Source organism: Sapajus apella, unplaced genomic scaffold (assembly GCF_009761245.1).
Source record: "Sapajus apella isolate SASKATOON/1434 unplaced genomic scaffold, GSC_monkey_1.0 scaffold39, whole genome shotgun sequence".
Taxonomy (NCBI): Eukaryota; Metazoa; Chordata; class Mammalia; order Primates; family Cebidae; genus Sapajus; species Sapajus apella.
Genome location: NW_022436979.1, coordinates 8,562,689 through 8,587,520, shown reverse-complemented (window position 1 = coordinate 8,587,520; position 24,832 = coordinate 8,562,689). Strand labels below are relative to the sequence as shown.

The following is a 24,832-nucleotide window of genomic DNA, read 5'->3' as shown; positions in this document are numbered from 1 at the left end:
AGCGCTTTATAACCTGTAAAACATTTTGAACATTAACAGAAAGGCAATGATGAATTTTAAGTCTAAAGCAACACAATCAGATTTGCATTTAAAAATCACTAACTGTTGTGTCAAGGGTGGAGCTGACGGCCTAGGACACCCTGTGGCTTAGATCAATGTGATGACAATATCAGGAAGGACAGAAATTGATAAACTTGAGAAATGGAAAGAAAGCAAAATAGCAAAATTAACAGGGCTGAATCTTTAATAAGAGAGAGAAGACTCCTAGATTTGGGGATAAACAGTGGAGTCTCTTCATGAGAAGAGAGGGGAGCTGTGTATGTTTGCTGTTGGTTTTTTGTGGGAGAGGGGTACTCTGGTAGAGATTCTGAACTCCTTTTTAGTCAATTTCACTTTGAGGTGTGGGAGACAGTGAGAGTGCTGTGAAGGAAGAACCTGTATAAAGAGGACTCTAGTCAGGAAATAGAGGTTTAGGGATCGTGAGCAGAGAAGAGGAATTGAACCTATAGGGAAAGATAAGGTAGATTAATGTCCCAGTGAGAATAGAAGAGGGCCCAGGCCATCTCCCTAAGGAGCTCAGAAAGAGAAAAAGAATCCACAAAGCTGACAGGGTGGAGTGGAGGGAGGGAAAGCCAGAGAACGCAGGTCACAGAAGCCATGAAAAGGGCATGCTCTTGGAAGGAAGAAGCCTTCTGCAGGATGGCTTGAGACTGGTTTCTGTGACACAGGTCCCCTGACCAGGGCATCTAATTAGTAAACCTTTAGGTTTTATTTCAACAGACAATTGTATTCAGAGAGTTATACCAAGGAGAGATTCTTCCTGAAAATAGAACTAGGGTTCCATTGGACAATTGGTCTTTTGGCAACGTGGTCCAGATTGGAATGATACTGCCCAAAAGGCTGGTATGCAGGAAGGGGAGGAAAGAAGGCAATGATTCTGAAACTATGGGGGAGGGGGGGTGCTGTCTGTCATGAGTATGTAGTGAATCTGTTGAAGTAAGAACTGCTGTCTTTATTTTAAAGTTACTAGCCCCAAAGTTCCAAACTTCCCACGTCCTGTGTTTGCTGTGCTTGGCAGGGGAGCTAGAATGGAGGAGGAGAAGCAGACTTGAAATTGGTGAAGGGGGTCAGAATAAATGATAAAGAAAGGCCTTTAAGGCTCAATGCTCAAAAGTTGTTCACAATTAGCAAAACCCTGGCAGGCACAAATGATGTTTCCATATATCTGTTGTCACTGAAAATGCTCATTGAATTAATTTGGAAATTTTATTTCTGATGTAATTTCTGGGGTTCATGTCATTATGGATTCAAGATGCTAAAGAATGCACAAATACTTTATGAGTCATATTCGTTCAGGAATGATGTGGCTTGAGACAGCATCTTTTTTACTTCTTCCAGGGCTGTATATATTTGGAAGCAGCCAGAAATTTCTGGCTGAGTTACAGAATTTATGAGATTTAAATCTATACTTGCAAACAGATGAACATTTAACACAGCACTGGAATAAAATGAGATGCACTGCCCTTTGCCCAGTGGAGATGATTCTGACCAGCAGAAGTCACACTTACGTTGCAGGAGGAGATGCAGGGTGCTTCCTTGCTGAAATGCCATTCTGAGTGTCAAGAAATAAACTTTTAAAAAGAGAATCAACCCAATTGAAGGTAGTAAGAGAATATTGCTTCAGAAAGTGAATCTCCGTATGTCATCTATGACTCAGTTTCTCCCCCATGCCTGTATTTTATCATTTAGTACCTTCATTTATCTGTCCATTCACTCAGCAAATATGTACATGTAACAAACGCTGATGTGATGGTGACCAAAACAGAAATATCATCTACCCTCAAAGAGTTCACAGTCCAAAAAGGAAAAAAAAAAAAAAAAAAAAAGGAATAAGCAATTCCAATGCAACATGTTAAAGTAACACAACAAGTCAGCACACGTACCATGGAATTCTGAACCACACTTGAGCAAAGTCTAGCCTGAGAACTGAAGGGCCTACAGGGAAAGATGGGAAAGAGCTTTTTTCCTTACTTTATTTACCGCTCCTGCCACCCTACCTTTCCCCTAAATGTTGAGCCACTTACCCTTTAAAACTACAATCTAAATCTGTTCAAAATTCTCACAGGCTAACATTTCATAAAAATAACTACACTAAATATTGAAGGTGAAGGAGGAGAGAATACAGAAGATATAAAAAGCACAAAGACAGTGAAGTTCTCAAAATTTAGGGTGTTGATCCTTAAGACAATTATATACTGGGTCCAAAGAAATAGTGCAAATTGGCTTGAACCCAGCCTAGCATTCTGTTCTCCTAGATCCACATTTCTTGGAAGTAGGGATGTTTATTTTTATGGCAGGAAAACAGATTTCTAGCTAATTGTCCATTTCCAAGGAAAATTGGAAAAACATCTTACCTATCATAAATGTAAGCATCTCTCATGTTTATTTCTCATACTTGGCAAATGACAGCATTTTACACATCTAATTGGCTATATTAAAGTATGCAACAAATGAATTATTTCATGCTCACTCCACAAATGGTACCTTTTTCACTGACACTGCTTGCAAAATATGCTTCCTTAACTCTGGAATATATGCACAGGGATACAATAAGACGGGAAACTAATACTCAAAGCAAATTTTCAACCTTGAGCAATGAACATATGCAAAGACATGGGTTCAGCTACAACCTCAAATCACTGCCCAGTTAACCTGAGAGGAGTATGAAAACAGTTGCTTAAAAGTTACTGAATTACTCTCTTCAGGGGACTTAGGTCTGTGTGAGTCTATTTCTAGAAAATATGGACCTAGCTTTTCTTTTTACTCTTCACTTCCGGTCTCTTCCCTTTGTGTTCCTTTTTAAAAAGTTGTCTGTTTTTTCCATTCTTTCTCTTATCCTTCTTTTCCCTTCTCTACCTTTGAGGTGACAAAATACAGTGAGACCTATGGGGACGTAGCTGAGGAGATATCAGAATCAAGGAGGCTGGCTGGGACTGGTGGAACCAGGGTCAAGGATGCTGCCAGATTGCCAGAGCCTATGGAGCAGGATAAATAGATAGTTATGACCAAGGTCTGTGAGGCCATTGGGGATGGGACCAGGAGCCGGGAGCCAAATGAGGCCAATGGTGGCCAAATAGAAGCTTCCAACCATGATCCTCCCAACAGGAATGCCAAGTGGAACAACTATGTACACAAAAAAATGCACCTTCATAAGAACCAAAAATCAGGTGAATGATCACAATACCTGGTTTTACCATTACGTTAAGGGGCTAAGGCTGAGGAGATGCTTGGCAGAATTGACATGATAGTTACTTACACAGTGAATGATCAAACACATGTTGAGCATAATGGGAGTCAAGTTTCCCACTTTTAGGGAAAAAAATTGCCTATATAGAAAGGGTGTAGGCTAGAGGAAACCTTGTGGTATTGAGTTAGATTTAGAGCTACTAATGTGAGCTCATGTTTGATGGATAGATGGATAGATAGAGAGATAGAGAGATGATAGAGAAATTGATACACGTGCTACATTGTGTGTGTGTGTGTGTGTGTGTGTGTGTGTGTGTGTGTGTGATTGCCAGCTCTGTCCACTGTGAGGGACTAGAAACGATACCACTTAGGAAGATGTGAGTACACCCAGTGCCCAGATCTTGTTTTCTAAAAGCCAGTCTTCAGACTAACTCAAAGACTAGAACAGGAGAAATACAAGATGAATCTGGAGTATCTTGTGACAAAGTGAGGAAATGCTCAAATGATGAGGGAGACTTGTCAAAAGGATAAATGTGCTAACATCTAGGGGCTCCAAATGGCTTAATCTGGGATAAGATGAGTTTCAAAATAAATAATGATGTTAAGGTATTACATCACTTAGAAGAAAATAGTTATCCATAAGTTTATACTCATATAAATAAACAAATGAATAAATAGATAAATTTGGATGACAGGGAAATTTCTTACAGTAGAATGCTGGCTGATAAATGTAGATCAATAATGAAATTAGAAAATCACCACTGAGTAAACATCATTGCTTGTTTCAGGCAAAAATCATTAACGAATGCTAAATCTAGTGTGTGAAGATTTAAAGAGTAATAGAATACTTACTTATATAGTTTCAAAATATTCAATATATGGGAAGATTAGCAATTTTATAATAGAGCAACCTAGCAGACATTACCTTCATCAACTGATCCAAATTTTGTTCCTCCTGATAGGATGCACTGTGAAGAACAGGGTGAGGAATTCCTATTAAAAATCCGTCATCTGAATGTAAATGAGGAAACAGGCAAATTTTAATTATAGAAATGAGGAAAAATCAGGCAAACTTTAGAAAATAACTGGCCTGTACTCATCAAAAGTACCAATGCCACAAAAAAGCAAGAAGAGACAGATAATGTCCCACAGTGAAAACGAAAGAGATATGACAACAAAATGCAGCACATGATCTTGGATTGAATCGTGGGCTGGAAAAAAATAATTTAAAAAGTCTGTGTTTTCAATAAAAAAGGGCATTCTTGAGACAATTGGTGAGTGAGAGGGATTTAAGGATTAGGTGGTAGGATTTTATTAATGTTATAAATGTTAAATTTCATTGAGTGTATGGTGTTATGTCTACAAATTATACTCAAATGTTTTGGGGGAATATGTATATGTGTGTATACACACACACACACATACATACACACACACACAATAATACATGTCGTTAAATATTAACAGCTGGAGAAACCGATAGTCCTTTCCTCATTTTTACTATTCTTTACTTGTCTTTTTTTTTTTTTTTTTTTTTTTTTTTTTTGAGACAGAGTTTTGCTCTTTTGCCCCAGCTGGAGTGAAGTGGTGCGATCTTGGCTCACTGCAACCTCCGCCTCCTGGGTTCAAGTGATTCTGCTCCCTCAGCCTCTCAAGTAGCTGGGATTATAGTGCCCAACACCACTCCCAGCTAATTGTTGTGTTTTTAATACAGACAGGGTTTCACCATGTTGGCTAGGCTGATCTCGACCAAGCCTCTTGACCTCAGGTGATCCTCCTGCCTCTGCCTCCCAAAGCACTAGGAATACAGGCATGAGCCACCACCCCGGCCTCTTTTTAGCATTCTTATAACATGTCTTTATAAAAGTTAAAAATGTTTCAAAATAAATAGCGAGTAACCATATAGTATATATAAATGCAGTGAAGGAAAAATATCTTAACAGAATTAAAATTTTAAAATTAAAAAAATTGAACATAAAAAATTAATGAAAATTTGGAACTGAAAAGTCAACAGCATTATCCATAGTTTAATGATCCTTCATACTTTTCAAGCACTATACAGTTCTGAAGGTAAAGTTATATTTCATCTCATTTTTCCTTTCATTGTGTTTGGGCTATTTCCTGAATTTGAAAAAAAAATACAACTAATACAAAAAAATTTGCAAAAATTACTATCTGAAAAATTCTAGAAAAAATTTGTCCTTTTCTTTATTTTTGTAAACTTAGATGATATAATTCAGAATCAGAAAAACTCAGTTTTGTTCTTAAAGAAAGTAACAATACAAGTGAATTTGCTTGCTCTCTCTTTCTCTCTTGGCTAGGTTTCATATGTCAAAGCTATTGATATTTGGATGGCAGTATGCCTCCTTTTTGTGTTTTCAGCACTTCTGGAGTATGCAGCTGTAAATTTTGTATCAAGACAACACAAAGAACTTCTGAGATTTCGACGAAAGAGAAAGAATAAGGTAAGTGAATAAATGTATTGGGTTTGGCAGGATCCAATTTTCACTGGAAAGTGAATTTGTTGTATTTAATCGAGATGAAAAGAGTGGGAATTGGGACTGAGGATGAAATGATATAATATTTCTTTCATTTTTTCCAATCCTAACTGAAAGGGTCAAAAATAGCTTCAGGGAGAAAATGATGACACCTAGCTCTGCTTTAAACAGCAAATCTGATGGCATGAGACCTATATCAACTTCTTTTTAATGTACTTCCTGGACGGACACTTTTTTATTTTAATTAATGAAATATATTATTTCTTACTTGCAATGTTAGAGCATTTCTAATGGTTTCACTTCATGTAAGTTGTCAAATGTAATTATTAAAGTGTCTTTGTCAGAGGTAATTTATTTTAATCAAATATTCCTTATTTACTAATACCATAATGACAAATACATGCAAAACTATGTGGTCTCTTTCTGATACATATTTCCATGAGCTAAAAATGTTTCTTTTGAAACCCCATGGGAACACAATAAAGTGCTATTGTTATGGGGCTACTATCTGATAAATAATGAAACCAGGAGAAAACTTAGAACATCATGAAGAGACCATAGTAAGTTGCAGAAGTAAACTCCTAATTGAATTTTGATGCCCTAAATGAAGTTTTTCCTCCATGCAGAACTGTAATGGCATTTCTCTTGACATGCACATGGTTTTGACCAATCCCCTTTCTTTTTCTATAAGAGAGAGCCTCCATCAACAGCAGATCTACACGTTTACTTCTAATGTGAATGTGCCAACTGATACTTTGAAAGTAAATGGACTTTTAAAGCAATGGAGAATAATGTCAAAGTTTTGTGTAATTGTGGCAAGGATCCAATATCCTGGTATATTTAAGTCAAAAGATAAACCTTAACGATAAAAGTCAAATTCATCTAGTGCGCATTTTTAAGTATTTTAAAAGTTGCAATTTTTAAAGGATTCTTTGTGGTTTATAAATTATGCTGCAATTTATATATTTATTAAACTTCTTTAAAAAGCACTAAGCTTTGACCTCTCAGTGCTTGAGTCTATTTAGTATTAAACATATTCTAAAGCAGTAACTTACTTATCATTTCTAATTGGCCCTCCAAAAGGCGTCACTGCTCCAATAAACACACAATTAACAGCAGCATGGAAAGAACATCAGCATTCAGCATTGGGAGAGTCAGTAATATACAAAGAAAAAACAGTGCTAAGACTTGCATTTAATTAAATGTTATGAAAACCAAAGCACATCTTTTGTACACTGAAACATATTGTGATGGGGAGATTAACTTTATCTTCTTCTCTCGCCTCACTCTGGTCTACTGGTCTGTTACATTTTCTCATATCTCCTCATTCTCCCTTTATCTCTTTTTCTTCCTCCTCTCTCTCCCTATCTACCTCCTACTTGCTCCTCTTTTCTTTCATGATACCTGGCACCGGTGGAACAACAATGACAATACAAATCCTTATCAAAGGGGTGATGCTCTGGTCTTTCTTTTTTGTCAGTGACTGATAAAGACCATTTTCCACCTTCTAATATCAATAATTAGAAGTAAAGCAATACTCACATTCCCTATCATTTTGATTTGCATTTTGTCATTTTGATTTTCCATTTCTTTACCTTTTTTCTTCTCCTTATATAATTTTGAATGTATCAAGCATGTACTCTAAATACGAGAAAAGAGAAGTATTTGTACATCCAGTGCCCAAATGAGGAAAGTGTGAAAGCTCAGACATACCCTACATCCACCACACATCCAATAAACACAATATCAAGTAGAAAAAGTATTAGACAACACGTCTAGATGCTCAATTCTGTGTCCTTCTTTTAAAAAATTATTTTTACCTAAGTGCCTCTTTACTCAGTTTTACCACATGTAAAAGTAAAATAAAACTATTTGATGTTCCTTCCTCTTTAGCTCATAGAAAGATGGAAATATTCATTTTCTCTAGTGATTGGTACTCTGGGAAAATGCAAAAATGCAAAAATAGTCATATCGTATTATTTTCTGATAACTACTTGATATATTCAGGAATCAAATGTAATTAAAAGTAATTATGATTTAGTGAAGAAAAAAGAGTTTTTTTAAGTTCAATTTATACATTGAGGTAGATAGTTTGCATATGTGAAAATCTATTAATTGCTACATATGTCTGTTCATATGATATATGCGATTAAAACCAATTGTGTAATTATATTTAATCATATATGAATTGATTATCTGGTTTCTCAATCCTTCTTGGTCCACTTTACCTTCCCACAGACAGAAGCTTTTGCATTGGAGAAGTTTTACCGTTTCTCAGATATGGTAAATTGACTTTCTTAACTCTAAATAGAGGAATGTGCTCATCAGTAAAAAGCAGACAGCATATTCTGCACTACCAAGGCAGTGTTTGGTGGGGAAACACAGCCCTTTTTGTTTTGAAAGCTGAGCAAACACCATCCCCCTTTAGCTAAGAAGGGTATTTTCTTTTTCTAAAAACTTTATTCTTGTCTTCTCTCATGCAGTAAAAGGATATTTAAATATTATCCTTCATTTTATTAACAGAGATATTTGATTGGTCAAAATGATTAAAAACTATATGTTAAAGTGAAATATCACATATGTCTTGTAATAATCATCATAGAAGAAACACTCATATACTTGTACAAAATTAGTTGAAAATAAATGGACATTTTATTTATATAAATTCCAAAAGCAGCTGCACAAGAGACCTCAAAATAAGGCAACAAAATGATTTATGCCTTCCATGTATCTTTAGAATCAATTCTAAACATTAAAATATGTTTAGATTACTTATGGTAAGTGAACAATTTAGTTTTGATAGCAGCATCCTTTGAAATTTTCTAATAAAAAGAGATCGCAAAGATATATGTCCAAGTATGATGATTAAATATTAGGAAACCAATCTAAAATAGATCATTTTGGTCTATACGTGGTTTGACTTGGGGCCCATAATATACGATGCAATAATTAAATAGAAATCCATTGAAGCCAGGAACTTAGCCTGGGAAATCACATACAAATAGTTCTGTCTATTGAACTAAATTTCTGGGTTAAACTATGTTTAAAAGTAGCTCCCCAGATGATTCTACTGTACACTGCAGGTAAGAATCCCTGCAAAAGACATGTTAAACAATTCTTGCAGTAATCTCAACCTCATAACAGATCATCTAGACCTGGTATTATTTTAAAGTACTTGGTATGTTATCTTATAATATATAATCGCTCAGCTATTTTCCTTTGCTACTAAAATTACATCTTATTTCCCAGCATCCCACTTCTCTCTTTGTTTTTTAATCCCTGAAAAATAATTTCACCTGATCTACCTTATTTTACTCAATTATCTTAATTGTAAATTCTTCATTGCATTAAATTTACATAATCATATAGAGTATTTGCAATATATATTTATAGATACAAGTAGGTATTAGACTATATAGCAGACTATAATATTTCTTTGAAAGACCAACATAATTATATCTTCAGCAGCTAAACAGTTAAATGTTTATAGAAACCATAGAATGAAAGATATTGAATTAAATATTACTTTATGAAAACTCTAATGTAAAAATAGGCTTACCTCATGGACAGTCAATAAATTCTTATTTTTAAAGAAGAAACAATATGATAATGCAGATATATTCATAACAAAGTATATACATCCCATTTGTTTTTAAAATATTTCAAGCATTGGGCAAATTTGGGAATGGTTGGCTTTTTGAAAACTATTTCCCCAAACTAACAATGCTCTGGGCTAATCAAATTTGTCATTTAAAACTATGTATTTGCTTAGAAACAGTCTAAGCAATCTAAATTTTGAAATAAACATACTCAAAATGAGTGTTAATGCTGGTACTATGCCTTTTATTGACATGAGTACTGGTTTACATGAATTTTCTTCAGTACCCTAATTTGGCAGAACAGGCAAAGTAAATAAAATAGTCTCACTGTAGAAAGTTTGTCACAACAGGGGTCCTTACATTAACGGAAATATGATTCCTAGGAAAGTTTTAACTAGGCTCAGCATTGGCTTAGGCATTGCATACAGTCTTTTAAACTTACTTTTTCCTCTGTGAAGGTAGCAGAGAATCTAGCATCTATTGTGAAGAAACACAAATTTGCTCTTGTATCCTAATTTCCCCACCCCACACTGCCCCAGCCTGCTGTGTGCTGATTACGCACTGCACCATGTCATGGATGCTATCTCTAGTGCTATGTGTGTGTGCGTGCGTGTTTATGTATGCATGATATGGGGAGAATTTTGGTTAGAGTCGCTATTCCCATGTATGAAGCATTACTTTAGTCCTGGAGCCTTAAAAAGACATGTCAAGGTATTTCTGAACATGTTATTTGTTGAGCGATGTGGATGAAATGGGATTGCTTTAGTGCATTTCATGTAGCTTCTTCCACAATGCAATGTAATAGTGTAATGGTTTGCTGCAAGAAAACATGCACCAGTATTCTAGTGCCTGTTTCCCTACTGATTATTATTTATTATTTATATATGCAAATGAAATAGGAATGGACCATTAGTTCTAGATTTAAGAAATCTTGACCAACTTTATGTTTTGCTAGGCACAATGATTATCTTTTGAAAAATAAAGATATCATTGACTGCATTTTGACCATCTTTATATACAAACTTTATTTTATTTACTTATGTTTTTATATGCTGTCCTACTTTAAAAATAATTCAAGATAGCTTCTAAGAATATTAAATAATTGATTTTCTGTTCTGTGGATTTGTCAAGTCTAAAGTCTAAGAATAAATGCAAACATACATATACACTATTTTGATGAAAATGAGGAGGAATCATGGTTGAAAGCAATATGGCATCCATATACACTAATTATTCAATAATCTTTGCATTCCAGGTCAGCTTATGCTATTCCAGAGCTAAGATGTTCTTTAAATAGATAAAATAGTTCCTACAATTATCTTTCATACATAAGAAAAGTCATTTCCCAATAACTTAGATTCAAAGAAAATTCTATTTGAATGACTCTAATATCAGGAGTTGAAATTGCATCCTCTCAAGATAAAAATTGTAAGACTTTAATTATTCCCTATGAACAAATATTTAGATATTTAATTTGCATTAAATGTAACTATTTCTTATAGCTATATTCTCCCTGAAAATCTGTTCAGGACAATAATATTTGATAAGGTGACATAATTTTTGTTTAATCTAAATTTACATGCATTTTGGTGACTTCCATTTCAGTGCTAACTAAAATAGAAATGCTGTTTTTTAACATATAATATCTATTGCTATACCCTATGACACTGCATAATTATGAGATGGCAATAAATGAATTTAACATATTATGCTAGAAATAGATATATAGAATTTTAAATAAATCATTCCATTGATTTCTTATCTGTCCTCTATAATATTTCATCTAAAACATTTATCTTTTTGAATTTACATTTTAGCATTTATTAATCTCCAAACCATTTCTGAATCTAAGCTTAATATGCCACGTATACTCTTGGCTAATTAATAGCTAATTCAAATGTCATCTATAATAAATGAAAGGTTCTCCTAGAGTGAAGTTTCAAACAATTTCATATTAACAATTTACTTGCAACAACAAAGTATGTTTTAACCTCATCTATAATTGCACTATTTTAGACCTTCCATTTATACATGATTTAAAAATGTGCGTAGATGTATGAAATGGAATATTTTATTTTAGACTGATATTTTAGAAAAACAATTTTAATTCATTCACATTTTTCATCTGATCTTGATATTCTCAAAGGGCAATGATTTTTCCCAACAAAATAAGTCATTGCTGTGTTTATTAGCAATTTAAAATAATCCACACATTTTGAAACCATATAAATAGAAATTAGTAATAATTCAATTTTCCTTCCTTTGTCACATTCCCATTTGGTAATAAAGTTACAGAAAATTATTTAATAAAAAGACATTTGGAATAATCTATTTAATTCCTTAATTGCATAAACATTGCCCCAACGGTACCTACTGAGGGAGAAACATTAAGATGAAAATAATGTCTTCAATGCTGTTATATTTTACAGCAATTCACATAATCAATACTTCATGCTATTCTAGATGCTTAATGTTTTATTCACAGTCAGTGACAATCTTCATGCCTTTCTCACTCTCACATCCACTTGTTTTATTTTTTCTGTTCATTTTTGAGGATTAAGAAGAAGATACAAAATGAGCCCTTGCCTCACACATGTGTTAATATGCAGTATTGTGTTTGATGACACAGATGAAGCAATTCTATTCAATGACAATATGCAACCTCCTATTTTCTCTTGGTCTCTAATATTTCTAGTTTCAGCTTGCATTTTATATGAATCGGTGTTTGGCATAATAATTAAAATAAAATGAAAAGAGACATGCAAAGTTTAACAGTATGGTATTGAAGCATAATGACTGAAATGTTTTTATTGTCAGTTTTACATTTACAAAAAAAGGATCTTCCTGTAGAAAGAATTGTGCTACAGACAAATGTCTGTCTCCATTTTTCATTGCCTACCATTCTAACTTGCTTGAAGCATAGTAAGAAGGTTTACTTGTGGGTAAACTAAACTCTTCATTTAATTTCACATTTTAGTCAGCGGTTTTGCCCACTTTTTAGTTCATTCTATCTAATCTTTATTATTATCTATATTTTATGTTGTCAAGGGCCTTAATTTTATATCTAATAAATATTGGCTAACACATAATGCCTCTGAATCAAAAGTTCTAGATACATTTTTTTATTTCTTGCTTTTTTTACATGTAGCCCATTAGAATTTAAACTGAAGCTATTTACAGAAAATTAAATTATCTCAAAAAAGTATTTGAGTGCTAGTTACAATAAGAAATATCACTGCACAAGTAAGCATACATAAACACAGGATAATTTATGATTGTGTAATGCAAAGTCGAGAAATAAGTAATAAAATAATTCAATGCTTCTTCTAATTTAGTAATCTAACAATAATAATAAGCTGATAGAAAAGCTTTAGCTACGCTTAAAATCATTGTTTAGGTGCAACCTTTCGAAAAAGTCCCAAGAAGCCAGTTATTAAGAAAAAAAAAAATCACTTGATGTTTTTAAGGTCCAGGGGCTCATGGTCTCTGTCATCCGCTGTCTTACTACAAGCGCAGATAGACACTGTACAGGAGTCTGGTCCTCTCCTTCCCACAGAGCGGAATTTCTGTTTCTGAAAGGGCCCTAGTATGACTCCACAATGCCTCATCTCATGGGCATACTTAAAATGATTTGTGCTGTTTCATGGAACACATTTAAAACACGAAGACTCTTTGGTTGCATAAATTAGATTTGCAAGGAATTCTAGCAGTCATATGGCAAAACCATATGAAACAGTGAGGTCCGGAGGGGTGAATGATCTTTTTACTTTTATGCTGTTGGTTAACCTTTTAGTGTAACAGTGCACAGATGCAAGGCACCCTGGAGAACAGGTGACTGGGTGGCCTATTTTACATAGCATTTTAGTGCTAGTTTGGTTACTCTGAGTTTAAAACATCTAATAGTAAAATGATTCAAGTTATTAGTATTCTTTCCTATTGTGCTTTGTGCAATTTCTAGAATAATGTAATATTACACTCAAAATATTAATAATATAGCAGCAATTTGAGTGTTTTGTCAAGTGTTTTATATATCTTCTCTAACTCTAAAAACACTGATAGGTAGTATAGCAAATATTTTCCTGGAATGAGAAACCATGTATCGGAGAGTTAAATAGCTAAATTAAGGCTATGCAGACTTTGCATGTCCTTGTCATCACATATCTAATAATTAAATGCTTTAATTGCCCATTCCAATATCTGTTTAAGCCTTTGCTCTCTGGGCAGATGGGATATGGGAGGCTCTTCCTCTGCTGTGCTCTTGAACCATGTTGTGCATTTTGGGCTAAAATGTGTTCCTTTGTTCAATGAGTTATATTTGAGAAGCCCAAGCTAATATAAAAATACCTTATTCCAAGCCCTTAATAATATCTTCAGTTGTGGCTTTTGTTACAATGTAAAGAAAACCCAAGATGGAATATCTGTCAATTTCAAGCAATAGCCACTGAATCCTCCAGAAGCCATGGACAACAAACCTAGGTATTTCATCTACAGCTATGTGTTAGCACTTGTGCTTGGAAGAGTCAAGCCAAAAGCAATTTTCATACAGCTTTTCTCTTGTTGATACTAAAGACAAGCTCTCACCACATAAATGGCTTCACTGGGTGACAGGGAATATGTCACAATTCTGCCTATTATGGCATGGTCTGAACATCACCATGGCTACACCCAAAGCCAATACAAGGCACCTGCCATGGCATTGTAGTCCCCTACTGAAGCAGCAACTTGGCAGGCACCTGTAGGACCCAAATGAATTCTCACCTGTAATTTCTACAAGGAATTGCATCTTCTCCCACCATGGGATATTCTTAACTACCTAATTAACCAAAGCCCATTTGCCTGACCACAAGGCAAGACCACTAGCTAGGGCCAAGGAATCTTTGAATATCCAGATATTGCTCTGAGGATAAGAACCAAATGTTGATCCTGCCACTGTTCATAAGTCAGCTCATGAGCAGACTTACCTTTGCTTTCTTCTCCTGATCCATTCCATGGAGTGAGTAGTGCCAGGTGTGTTTGGGGTTCTGACCTTCCATATGGGACTTTCCATTGGTGAGCTAGGTGGTCTGCATTGCCTCTGTTGGAAGAAAGCCATGAGGTTCAGTCCATTGTGGGTAGCTCAACTGGAGGTCCATCATTGGCCCATTGTCACATAGGATTTTGTTACACAGACATGATGCATTCCAGCAGAGTCACTCACTTTCAGTTGGTCTTGAATATACTATTTTAATTTTATCAGGGCACTTAGACTGGAATATCTTTTTTATATCACCCATGATGTGGTAAATATCTCAGGCCTAAATATAGACTGATGCCCTTTAGATTCCTTTGGTCTTGGGGGCTATTTCTAACCAGAGCTCAAGAGAACGCCAGCTGCTGTCATTCAAATAGATTATACCCACTAACAGTGTCAGATAATTTTCTAGTCTAGAATCTTAGCAGCCGCCTTAGAGTGCCACTATTGAGCTTTTTTCCAGCAACTCCAGTCTATGTGTGTTTTACTTGCACCATCAGTGAATTTTAAGACCTCAGAGGGACAGCTTGGCTACTGCGTACCTTAGATCTCTCACAGTCTGATTTAGTTTGCCTTTGAAATTCAGTCTGTCTTCCAGTTACTTTCTAATGTGGGGCCAACAGCATCCAAAATGTACCTGCCAAATTTCAACAGTGCTATAAGCTTTTTTTACGTAGCAGAATGTAGAAGAAATAGCACTTTGCCCTTTCATGTTTGTGACTTGTAGCTGGTATTCTCAGACCAGGTTATTTCTTGCAAGTGGGTTCATGAGCTGGACCGGTTCGTGAGCTGGACCTTGCATCTTATCTCGATTAACTAACTGCCCTTACCTAGTCATATGTGCCACTACAGTTTCCAAACTCCCTGACTTTCTGCTTGGCGAGGGAAACTACCATTTATTAAACAACTTACTTTTGATGACTATCTGGACCAAATTGTTTCTTATCCAGTTGTGACAACATATTGGAGAATTTAGGTTCCGTTAGGGATGGACGGTAAGATTATAACTGTATCCACCTCACATGAAGACATACTATGTTTGACGTTTTTTAACCATTGAGACTGAAAACATCAGTCAAGTCTACCAAATCCAACCAGCCTCCTGTCCTGAACTCATGAATAGAGCTTCATGTCCAAAACAGTTAAGTAGTTTTCACCACATCCAACCAGCATGGTGGAGGCTGTTGGGAAACTCCTTTACTGAACTCAAATAATAATCTTCCTACAAAGGAGGATGTAGGCAATTCTGAGGGCTCTTATTTTATTACATCCAATTAAAACTGGGCTAAGGAATGACTTGCCCAGGACTAGGCTCAAGCCAGAAATGGCAAGATCCTTCATTTATGTATCACATCCTTTCCATTTATACATTTGGTTAAAGGCAATGGCACCTACTGAGCATACATTACTCTTTTCTTCCTACCTTCAGGTTTAGTGTGACCATAATACCTACTGCTATAGCTGATCCTTTGCCTCTTTCCCTGCTCGGGCAGCTTCTCATCCACTCTTTAGATTGCTTTCCTGTTCCCCAGCAATATTACCACATATTTTACCTTGGCATCAGGAAATTGCAAGAAACTGTGTTCACTACCCCCATGACGATTCATCTTTAACCACTGCACAGCCTTAGAGCCCCATGAAGAATCAGGCAAGGAAATCCCGGCCTTCAAGTCAGTTGTTTTGTTTCAGCTGCCTTAACTGATGGAGTAAATTTAGCAATCTGTGTCAATGCCTTTTGTCTCAATTCCCCATTGGCACCGTGGGATTTAACATCTGAGCTGAAAGGAACAGATCTAACAGGGTTCCTTAGGGGAGTCGGCTGCCAGAACTGGAACAGATTTCCATCCTCTCAGCAGGTGATAACATGCCAGGAAATTGTTCACTGAAATCCTGTCAATTTTTGCGGTGTTCTTTTCGTGTCTTAACAGACACCTAAAGAGAGTTTATAGCTGTACCTCTGGCTATGATCTTCTGAACAGCCCAGATTTTTTTTCTCATTGGTAAAACCCAGTAGAACAGTTGCAAGAGTTAATGTACCCATGAATCTAAATACCCTCCTGCCTTCCCAAAATAAGGGCCGCATGCCTAAGGACTCCTCTATCCCAATGCCTACCCCAGTTTTGGCCAGGGCACATGGTTTGAGTAGGCTCCTCTCTGATTATTATGTGGCCAGCCCAGATTTTCTGCTGTACTTAACATATCTACTCTTCTGTAGAGGTGTTACATTTCACAGCAGTGAGAGCATCAGTCAGTTTCCCTTCTCAGCATAGATTGATGTATTGATTTATTGATTTATTTTGAGATGAGTTTTCGCTCTTGTCGCCCAGGCTGGAGTGCAATGGTGCGATCTCAACTCATTACAACCTCCGCCTCCCAGGTTCAAGTGATTCTCCTGTCTCAGCCTCCTGAATAGCTGGGATTACAGGTGCCCAGCACCACTCCCAGCTAATTTTTTGTGATTTTAGTAGAGACAGGGTTTCACCATGTTGGTCAGGCTGGTCTCAAACTCCTGACCTCAAGTGGTCTGCCCGCCTCGGCCTCCCAAAGTGCTGGGATTACAGGTGTCAGCCACTGTGCCTGGCCAACATTTTTTCTCTTTGTTTCATATGAATCTGATGGTTAGGAGTATTTTGATTTTGACTTTTAGGTTTTTTCCTCTTCATTATTAATTTATTAGAGTGTAAATGATAACACACTCCTAGGTTCAAGTGATTCTCCTGCCTCGGCCTCCCGAGTAGCTGGGATTACCAGCAGGCACCACCACACCCAGCTGCTTTTTTTTTTTTTTTCCTTTTGTATTTTCAGTGGAGACAGGGTTTCACCATGTTGGCCAGGCTGGTCTCAAATCCTTACCTCAGGTGATCCGCTGCCTTAGCCTCCCAAAATGCAGAGATTATAGGCGTGAGCCACCATGACCAACGCTCATCAGATTTATACCACCCCAGACTTCACCTACTCCAAAAAGGTCACTGACATTACACCTGCCAGTAATTCCTGAATGATAACACTGCAGCAGAATTGGGGTTAGCATTCACACCAAACATTACATTTTCACATTGCAGCATCCAAAAATACGTTATTAGCTCCTAAGTCAGTTAAAGATCTAGGAAAGCATGGATTCCCTAGAGACCTACTAGCACTTCTTAGCAGTGACCTAGCTCCTTTATGCTGTAATTACCTTGTCCAATTTGGTAGCTACTAGCTGCATGTGGTTATCAAGCACTAGAAATTTAGAGTCTGAATTGAGATGTGCTGTGAATGTAAAACACAAACCAGATTTCAAGGACTTCCTATGAAATAAAGAATGAAAAGTATCTCAATTTTTACTTTAATAAATGTTGAAAAGATATTGTGAACATACTAAGTTAATTTGTTTTAAGTTAAAAATATTTTGACCTGTTTCCTTTAACTTGTTAAAATGTAGTTAATGTGAAAGTTAAAATTACCCACCTGGCTTTTATTTGTGGCTTACACTGTATTTTTACGGAACAGAGCTGCACTGTAGTCACTAGTTTGCAGTGTCACTTGCCTGGGGTTACAGAAGGGAAGATTAAAATTAAGTGTGGTGTCCTTCCAAGTACCATCTGGGCTTCTGTTTTCATCTTGAGCTCAGGTCATGAAGCTGCTTGCTTGTGCTTGCTTTACTGGCTGTTTCTCTTTCCCTTGAGTGGTTTGTTTCACGAGAATTCTTTTTTTTTTTTTTTTGAGACGGGATCTCTCACTCTGTCACCCAGGTTGGAGTGCAGAGGAAACCAACCTCCACTTCCTGGTTTAAGCGATCCTCCCACCTCAGCCCCCAGAGTAGCTGGGCCCACAGGCACCCGCTACCACACCTGGCTGATTTTTCATAATTTTGGCAGAGACTGGGTTTCACCATGTAGGCCAGGCTGATCCCCAACTCCTGAGCTCAGGCAGTCCACCTGCCTCAGCCTCCCAAAGCACTGGGAGTACAGGCATGACCTTCCACCCCAACCCCCAAAATCATTGATTAATAGAAAACAAGGAATTAACTGTCTCTTGAGCCACTTTCCCCTCAGTTTTATCTCACTGATCATCCATCTTTCAATTCAACAAGGGAAAAACCTATGCCATCCATATTCTGGTTGTAATATTCAGCATGTTATTTTCTGCAGAATCTTTGCTATCTTCAAACCAGGTTGGATCAGCATCAGATTCTCCTCAGAACTCCCCCCTGGAACCTTTGGCCATGTTAAGTCTCAAAGGATTGAAAGCCTGGTTAGCTTCTGTCCACCGCTGCTGAGATTTGGGGTTCAAATTGTCATACAGACTCTCAGGGCACCATAGGCTTTAACCTAAAATTATGTTCACTCAGCCTCCTAGGAGGATGTGAGGCAGGAAACCCATCAGGCCTCTAGCATCTGCCTCACACAGGAGACTTAGCAGGTTCTCAAGAGCACAGCTTCTTTTGCCCCTCATCACACAGAACACATAGGTAAAGCTGCTGTGGACAAAAATCAGGGTGTATATGATCATCTTCACGCAGAGAATCACAGCTTTTGTTCCAAACCACACTTGTATACAATCTAGTCACATGGGCCAATGCACCTCTCCCCAGTGCAGGTGCAGCCCCTCACAGTCAATGAGGCCAACTCCAATTCCCCTTGCAGCCTACCTCTATTGTTTTCAGGGGAATGATGCTTAGGAAATCAGTGGTCATTCTCCACACTCCTGTAAGAGCCGAGGCTGGATGTTAACTCTTTGCTCACACTCAGCTATATAGAGACATACAAATGAGAAAAAAATCAGTTGCTCACAAATATGTTAATTTTGAATAGATCATCTCTGTTTTGAGATGAGCAGCTAGGGTCTCTCAAGTTTTAAAATAAGTTATTGGCAGGGCACAGTGGCTCACACCTGTAATCTCAGCACTTTGGGAGGCCGAGGCAGGTGGATCACCTGAGGTCGGGAGTTCAAGACCAGCCTGACCAACATGGAGAAACCCCAACTCTACTGAAAATACAAAATTAGCCAGGCATGGTGGCACATGCCTGCAATCCCAGCTACTCAGGAGACTGAGGCAGGAGAATCGCTTGAACCTAGGAGGTGGAGGTTGCCATGAGTAGAGATTGCACCATTGCACTCCAGCCTGGGCAACAAGAGTGAAACTCCATCTTAAAAACAAATAAATAAATCTATTTATAAGTTATTCAGAACAGATCATTAGAAAGGTAGTCAATGAATTCTGCTTTCCTAAGCACATCAGCTTGAATCCTGAAATCTGAGCATTTTGACAATGAATTTCTCAAGTTCTTCAACTAACATGTCAACACCTCATTGTAAATAGTAAGAAGTTATCGTTTGTCTTAAATTGAGATAGATTTTTTAACACATTGTTTGATATAATTTCAGAGCCTATTTTATACTTCAACATTCAGCGGATTTGTACACAAAATAGTGCAAATTACCTGGGTAACCTACATTTTCCTTTAGAAATGCAAATGCCAGCATGATTTTTGAAGTTATAAGGATGCTATTTTAGCACTGACATAACAACAATTTAATCCCAATTTGTAAGATATAGAAAACTTTAAGGCAAATAATAAATCTGTCCTAAAAGTTTTGTGGAAGCCAAAGCAATGGCAGTCTAAATGAACATGCTTATTTACAGAACACTGGAAAATCAATTTTTATTTTTTGCAAGATTATAACAGTAGTCTCAGGTAGGTTGGATTGTCAGTTTTTCTTTCAAACTTGTGTCCTCAAAATTCAATTGCTTATATATCTTACAATGGAAATATTTTCCAATTATAATATACTTTTGTTTTTCAGGTGGAATTACATTACATTCATAATTCCCAAAAAAAAAAACTATTTTATACCTTACTGCATCAACTGTGGTCATCTTCTCATTTTAGAATTCATAATAACTTCTATATTTTCACTTTCATATTTTATAATATATTATTCATAGATCAGCTACTTTCACAGAACCAACATAATTTTCTTTTCTTCTTTTTTTGAGACAGAGTCTGGCTCTGTGGCTCAGGCTGTAGTGCAGTGGCATGATCTCGGCTCACTGCAACCTCCGCCTCCTGGGCTCTCTGCTTCAGTCTCCCGAGTAGCTGGGATTGCACTTGTGCGCCACCACACCCAGCTAATTTTTGTATGTTTAGTAGAGATGTGGTTTCACCCTGTTGGCCAGGATGGTCTCCATTTCCTGACTTTGTGATCCACCCACCTCCACCTCCCAAAGTGCTGGTATTACAGGCGTGAGTCACCATGCCCAGCCCATAATTTTCAAGACTTCAAGCCAGTTATTTTATCTTTTATATTATTATGGAAAGGTGTTATAATAGGAGAGATATAACAACTTTATTAAATATCTTCTCATCATTTAGACCTTCACTTTTAGTACCTTATTCATTGGTAGCCAACTACCATTACATTCTAAATAAATGTATTAAAGTAAATTATTCGTTAATAATGTGCATTGTTATTAAATATTATATTTCTCTCATAAGCATATTGCATTTATCATATATTATTAAATAATTTTCCTTTAAATTTTCCTTTAAATCTTTTCATTTACAAATATGGAAAATTGTCTTCAATTTGCCATCTTTAAAAGAAATGATACTTTTTAGAAGAACATAGTAATAATAGATTTATGAAAAGTTTACGTCCTTAACATGAAATAAACTTCTGCCAAATTTCATTCACAACTTCAACCAAACCGATGTGCCTGAAAAGTAGTTGTATATAAACTAGGATACATGACTATCTTCTAGATTTTCCAATATGGTTAGTGTAAAACAGAAAAGTAGCATAAAGGGAAGATAACATAAGCCAGGCAGTATTATTGAACTAGACTGTATTTTCTGAGGAAGTAACTTAGAATTGAAAGAAAAAATTTCGAAAGGTTTGTCCCCATGAGAAAGAAAACTTCAGTCAACAATCCTGGTATGTTCCCCTTTGCCATCACACATTTATTCATTTAAACAAATAATGCAAAAACATATCTAGTTTGTGAACATATATAAAACACAATATCCCATTGTGTGCGTGTGATCTACAATTGATGACCCTTGTATTAAAATGACATATGGAAAAGGTTTGTATTTTGTCAGATTTTTTCCCGATTTTTTAAAATTTTTATATTCAAACAATATGTAGACAACATCAGAATTTAGTGTTCCCATTAAAATGTATCTTTTGAGATTTCACATTTATTAATGGGCACATCCATATAATGCAGTAGTATAAATAAAACTTCAGTGGGGACCAAAAGCAACTCATCTTTATATGCTTCTGTTATCCTTTCCTTATATTAATGTAAACATTAACCATGATAAAATTGGTTATGATTCTGAGATGCCTGTTATGCATGCTCTATTCTATTATTAAAGGGCCTACTCACATTTTTCTTTGACAGGATGATGAGGTAAGGGAAAGTCGATTCAGCTTCACAGCCTATGGAATGGGACCATGTCTACAAGCAAAAGATGGCATGACTCCAAAGGGCCCCAACCACCCTGTCCAGGTAATGCCAAAAAGCCCTGATGAAATGAGGAAGGTCTTTATCGATCGGGCCAAGAAGATTGACACCATCTCCCGAGCCTGCTTCCCATTAGCTTTTTTGATTTTTAATATTTTCTACTGGGTTATCTACAAAATTCTTAGGCATGAGGATATTCATCAGCAGCAAGATTAAGTTTCTGAGGGCAAGCAAGTGGAAATGGTGAATTCAGAAGAAAGTGTCTCTGCCGTAGGCGTGTATGTGTGTATGTGTGCGTGTGGCCTACAATTGATGACCCTTGTATTAAAATGACATATGGAAAAGGTTTGTATTTTGGGTAGCTATGCAAAGTCATGAGACAGTTAAGATTATTTTAATAAATATAAAATATTCATTAGGGGATATTATTTCATATTAATTCCAGATGATTTGTTTTTTCACAGTAAACCATGTAAGTAGAAGCTTTACTGCCAATGTGTTTATATGTTACATAATATCTCATACTAGTAGACATGAAAACTACTTTGAAATTTCTTGATTTGTAATTCAATGCTATTTTATCTTACAAAAGCAAACTTCACACAGTAAACTTTATGACAGGAAAAGAGGGAAATTATAAAGATAATAAAAACGAATAGTTTGAGATTTGAAACTATTTTCTTATAGTATAGTTACAAAATATTCAGTTACAGTGGGAATTTAACTCATATTAATGGAGGATTTATCCAACATATGTACAAATAGTATTTAACCAACATATGTAGTTTTGAGAATTTTCAAATAAGGGTATTAAAAGACTTTAATGGTTTGGAATACTAAATTTGTTTAGAATATTAAATTTTCCTCTGTGCAAATTTTAAACAAGTATCATAAGAGATCGTGTTACAATCATGATCTACTTTTCTTAAACTTTATATCTCTCAGAACGAAGGTGGAAATACAGAAAACAACTATGTTTTTAAATAAGTGTTATAGCTATGTATTTTAAGTTATTGCCAAATATTGAACAATTCAAGCCAGTACCCTTGTTCTGGTTAGATTTTTAATAGCTGCTTAACTATATGTGATTGTGTTTAATATTTTGATATAATTGAACAAAATTCAGTGAGACTTTTATATTTTAGTTTAGAATGTGACTTTAGAATTCAATGGGATTAAAGTATTTACATTTTGATAAAAATGAATACAATGAAAACGAAAATGAATTCATGAAAGTTTTTTAAATAAAAACAATTTTCCCATCAGTGTGATATGGTTCCCAACTCCTGTCTCCAAATATAAGAAAGGAAAGTTTTAATTTTAAATGATAAAAGTAAGTCATTTCTATAAAGTGAGGACTGTTTTTCTATTTCTGAATTAATGATTTCAAACAATAAGCCATTCACAAGATTCAAATAAGTTTAAATGAAATTTGTATGTAAAATTTATCAATGACCCTATGGACTACTTCAACAACAACCAAACATTAGTAACTTGTTTTTTGCAGTGTAATTGGGTGCAAATGTATGATAGAGTTCTTGGTAAATAGAACCAGACTCTTACTCTTTGGCAGTTTTGTTATTTTTTTAAACTATTTTTACCATCAATGTATTTGGAAAAGCTTTGGAATAATGCTTCTTAGGTATTTTCATTATTGATCAGATGCACAAACTCAATATACCAGATTATTCACAGAGAAAACTTGTGAATAATTTCCCAACCATTAAGAAAACAAATAACTCAGATGTAACATAGAAAAGCCAATTCTTAAACCAGATGATATTTTCTACCCTTCAACCACTCTCAAATTAAAAGCAAAAACTACCATTTAAAACTAAAAACTTTACAGTTAGTGTACATCAGCTTATCCAATTGTAATTTTTAAATGACATTTTTAAACATAATAAATGTTAAGCAGTTTTCTTCTAGTAAAAGACCAAGTTTTCTTCCTTTATAAGTAATGTAAAACAACACTATAAAGAAATAACATCATGTTTGGCATTATGTGCAAATGCCATAACTAAAAGAATTTGTTACTCTGTATGTACCTACGTTGAGGACTGTGCTCCTGGAAGTTAAACATATGCTTCTTCATTTGATATGTATTTAACAAAACCATGGAAACATATTTTTGTACTAAAGATTAGAGCAAGATATGTCATTTGTATTCCTTGAAAGTTAGCAAGAAAGTTCGAAGTGTAAATTACATCATCTCAATGTGTCTCTGATACGTTTTTCTATACTTTACACATCTTATTTCAAAAGTTTCCCAACATTGGTTAAGTGAATTCTGCCAGGAGCAAAGAGAAAAATAATGAATGCAAACAGGTTTACTTCCAAAAGGAATTCACAGACTTCACTTGTTATCATATTTGAGAATATTAAAAATGTGTCTTTTTAAACCTGAAACTTGAATGTGAAAATATCAACTGTAAGACAGTGTTGTCAACAAGGACATTGGTACATTAGAAATCTATCTCAAAAGTATTATACTTTCCTTAGGCATAGTTTTCCTTTCCTATTATATTTGTCAGTGTCTTGCAGCTCTCAGAAAATACTCTAACAGCTTTCACTCAAGGGGGAACAGTGACAAGGTACAAGTCGCTGAATCCAGTATGTTTATAGGAATGCTTCTCCTCCTGTGAACTCTTATAGACCTTTGAAAACTGAAAAATTACATTGTAATTAGCATCCTGAGATAATATTTGCCTCAATAAACCCTGTGTTTAACCAGAATATTTCAACTTAAACCAATCACAAAATTATTAATGACAAGAAATTAAAAATGTGTGCATGTACATTAACTACTATACACACACATTGGAATTCCAATGTGCATATTCTCAAATATTTTAAAATAGCCACATTATAATAACATAAGGGATTTTTGTGTATACAGTTTATATCATTTTCTTAAAAAGAATTATTTGTATCTCAATCATTGAAATATTTTCTTCCATAGCTTATGACTTTACAGGCTGTCTTATACATCAGCATATGTGCCCAATTTTTCTTTCTTTCC

The 24,832-nt window shown here is 35.6% G+C and overlaps 1 protein-coding gene and 1 long non-coding RNA gene across 4 annotated transcripts in view; one reads left to right on the top strand and one right to left on the bottom strand.

The window, feature by feature from the left end:
* Positions 1-14,550, bottom strand: part of LOC116565202 — a 92,629-nt gene extending 78,079 nt beyond the window's left edge. The window contains exon 1 of the long non-coding RNA XR_004275323.1: positions 14,305-14,550. This is a non-coding gene — a long non-coding RNA (uncharacterized LOC116565202). The remainder of the gene's footprint in view (positions 1-14,304) is intronic.
* GLRA3 (glycine receptor alpha 3) overlaps positions 1-23,027 on the top strand; it is a 192,795-nt gene extending 169,768 nt beyond the window's left edge. The window contains exons 8-11 of one of the 3 annotated variants that reach the window (XM_032298686.1): positions 5,568-5,711; positions 7,983-8,027; positions 21,748-21,855; positions 21,996-23,027. In XM_032298686.1, the coding sequence (XP_032154577.1) occupies positions 5,568-5,711; positions 7,983-8,027; positions 21,748-21,855; positions 21,996-22,001 (303 nt within the window). In that variant the 3' untranslated portion in view covers positions 22,002-23,027. Of the gene's footprint in view, positions 1-5,567; positions 5,712-7,982; positions 8,028-21,747 lie in introns of all 3 variants that reach the window. The other 2 variants (XM_032298684.1, XM_032298685.1) reach the window with 2 other exon arrangements.
* Positions 23,028-24,832: the final 1,805 nt, after the last annotated feature.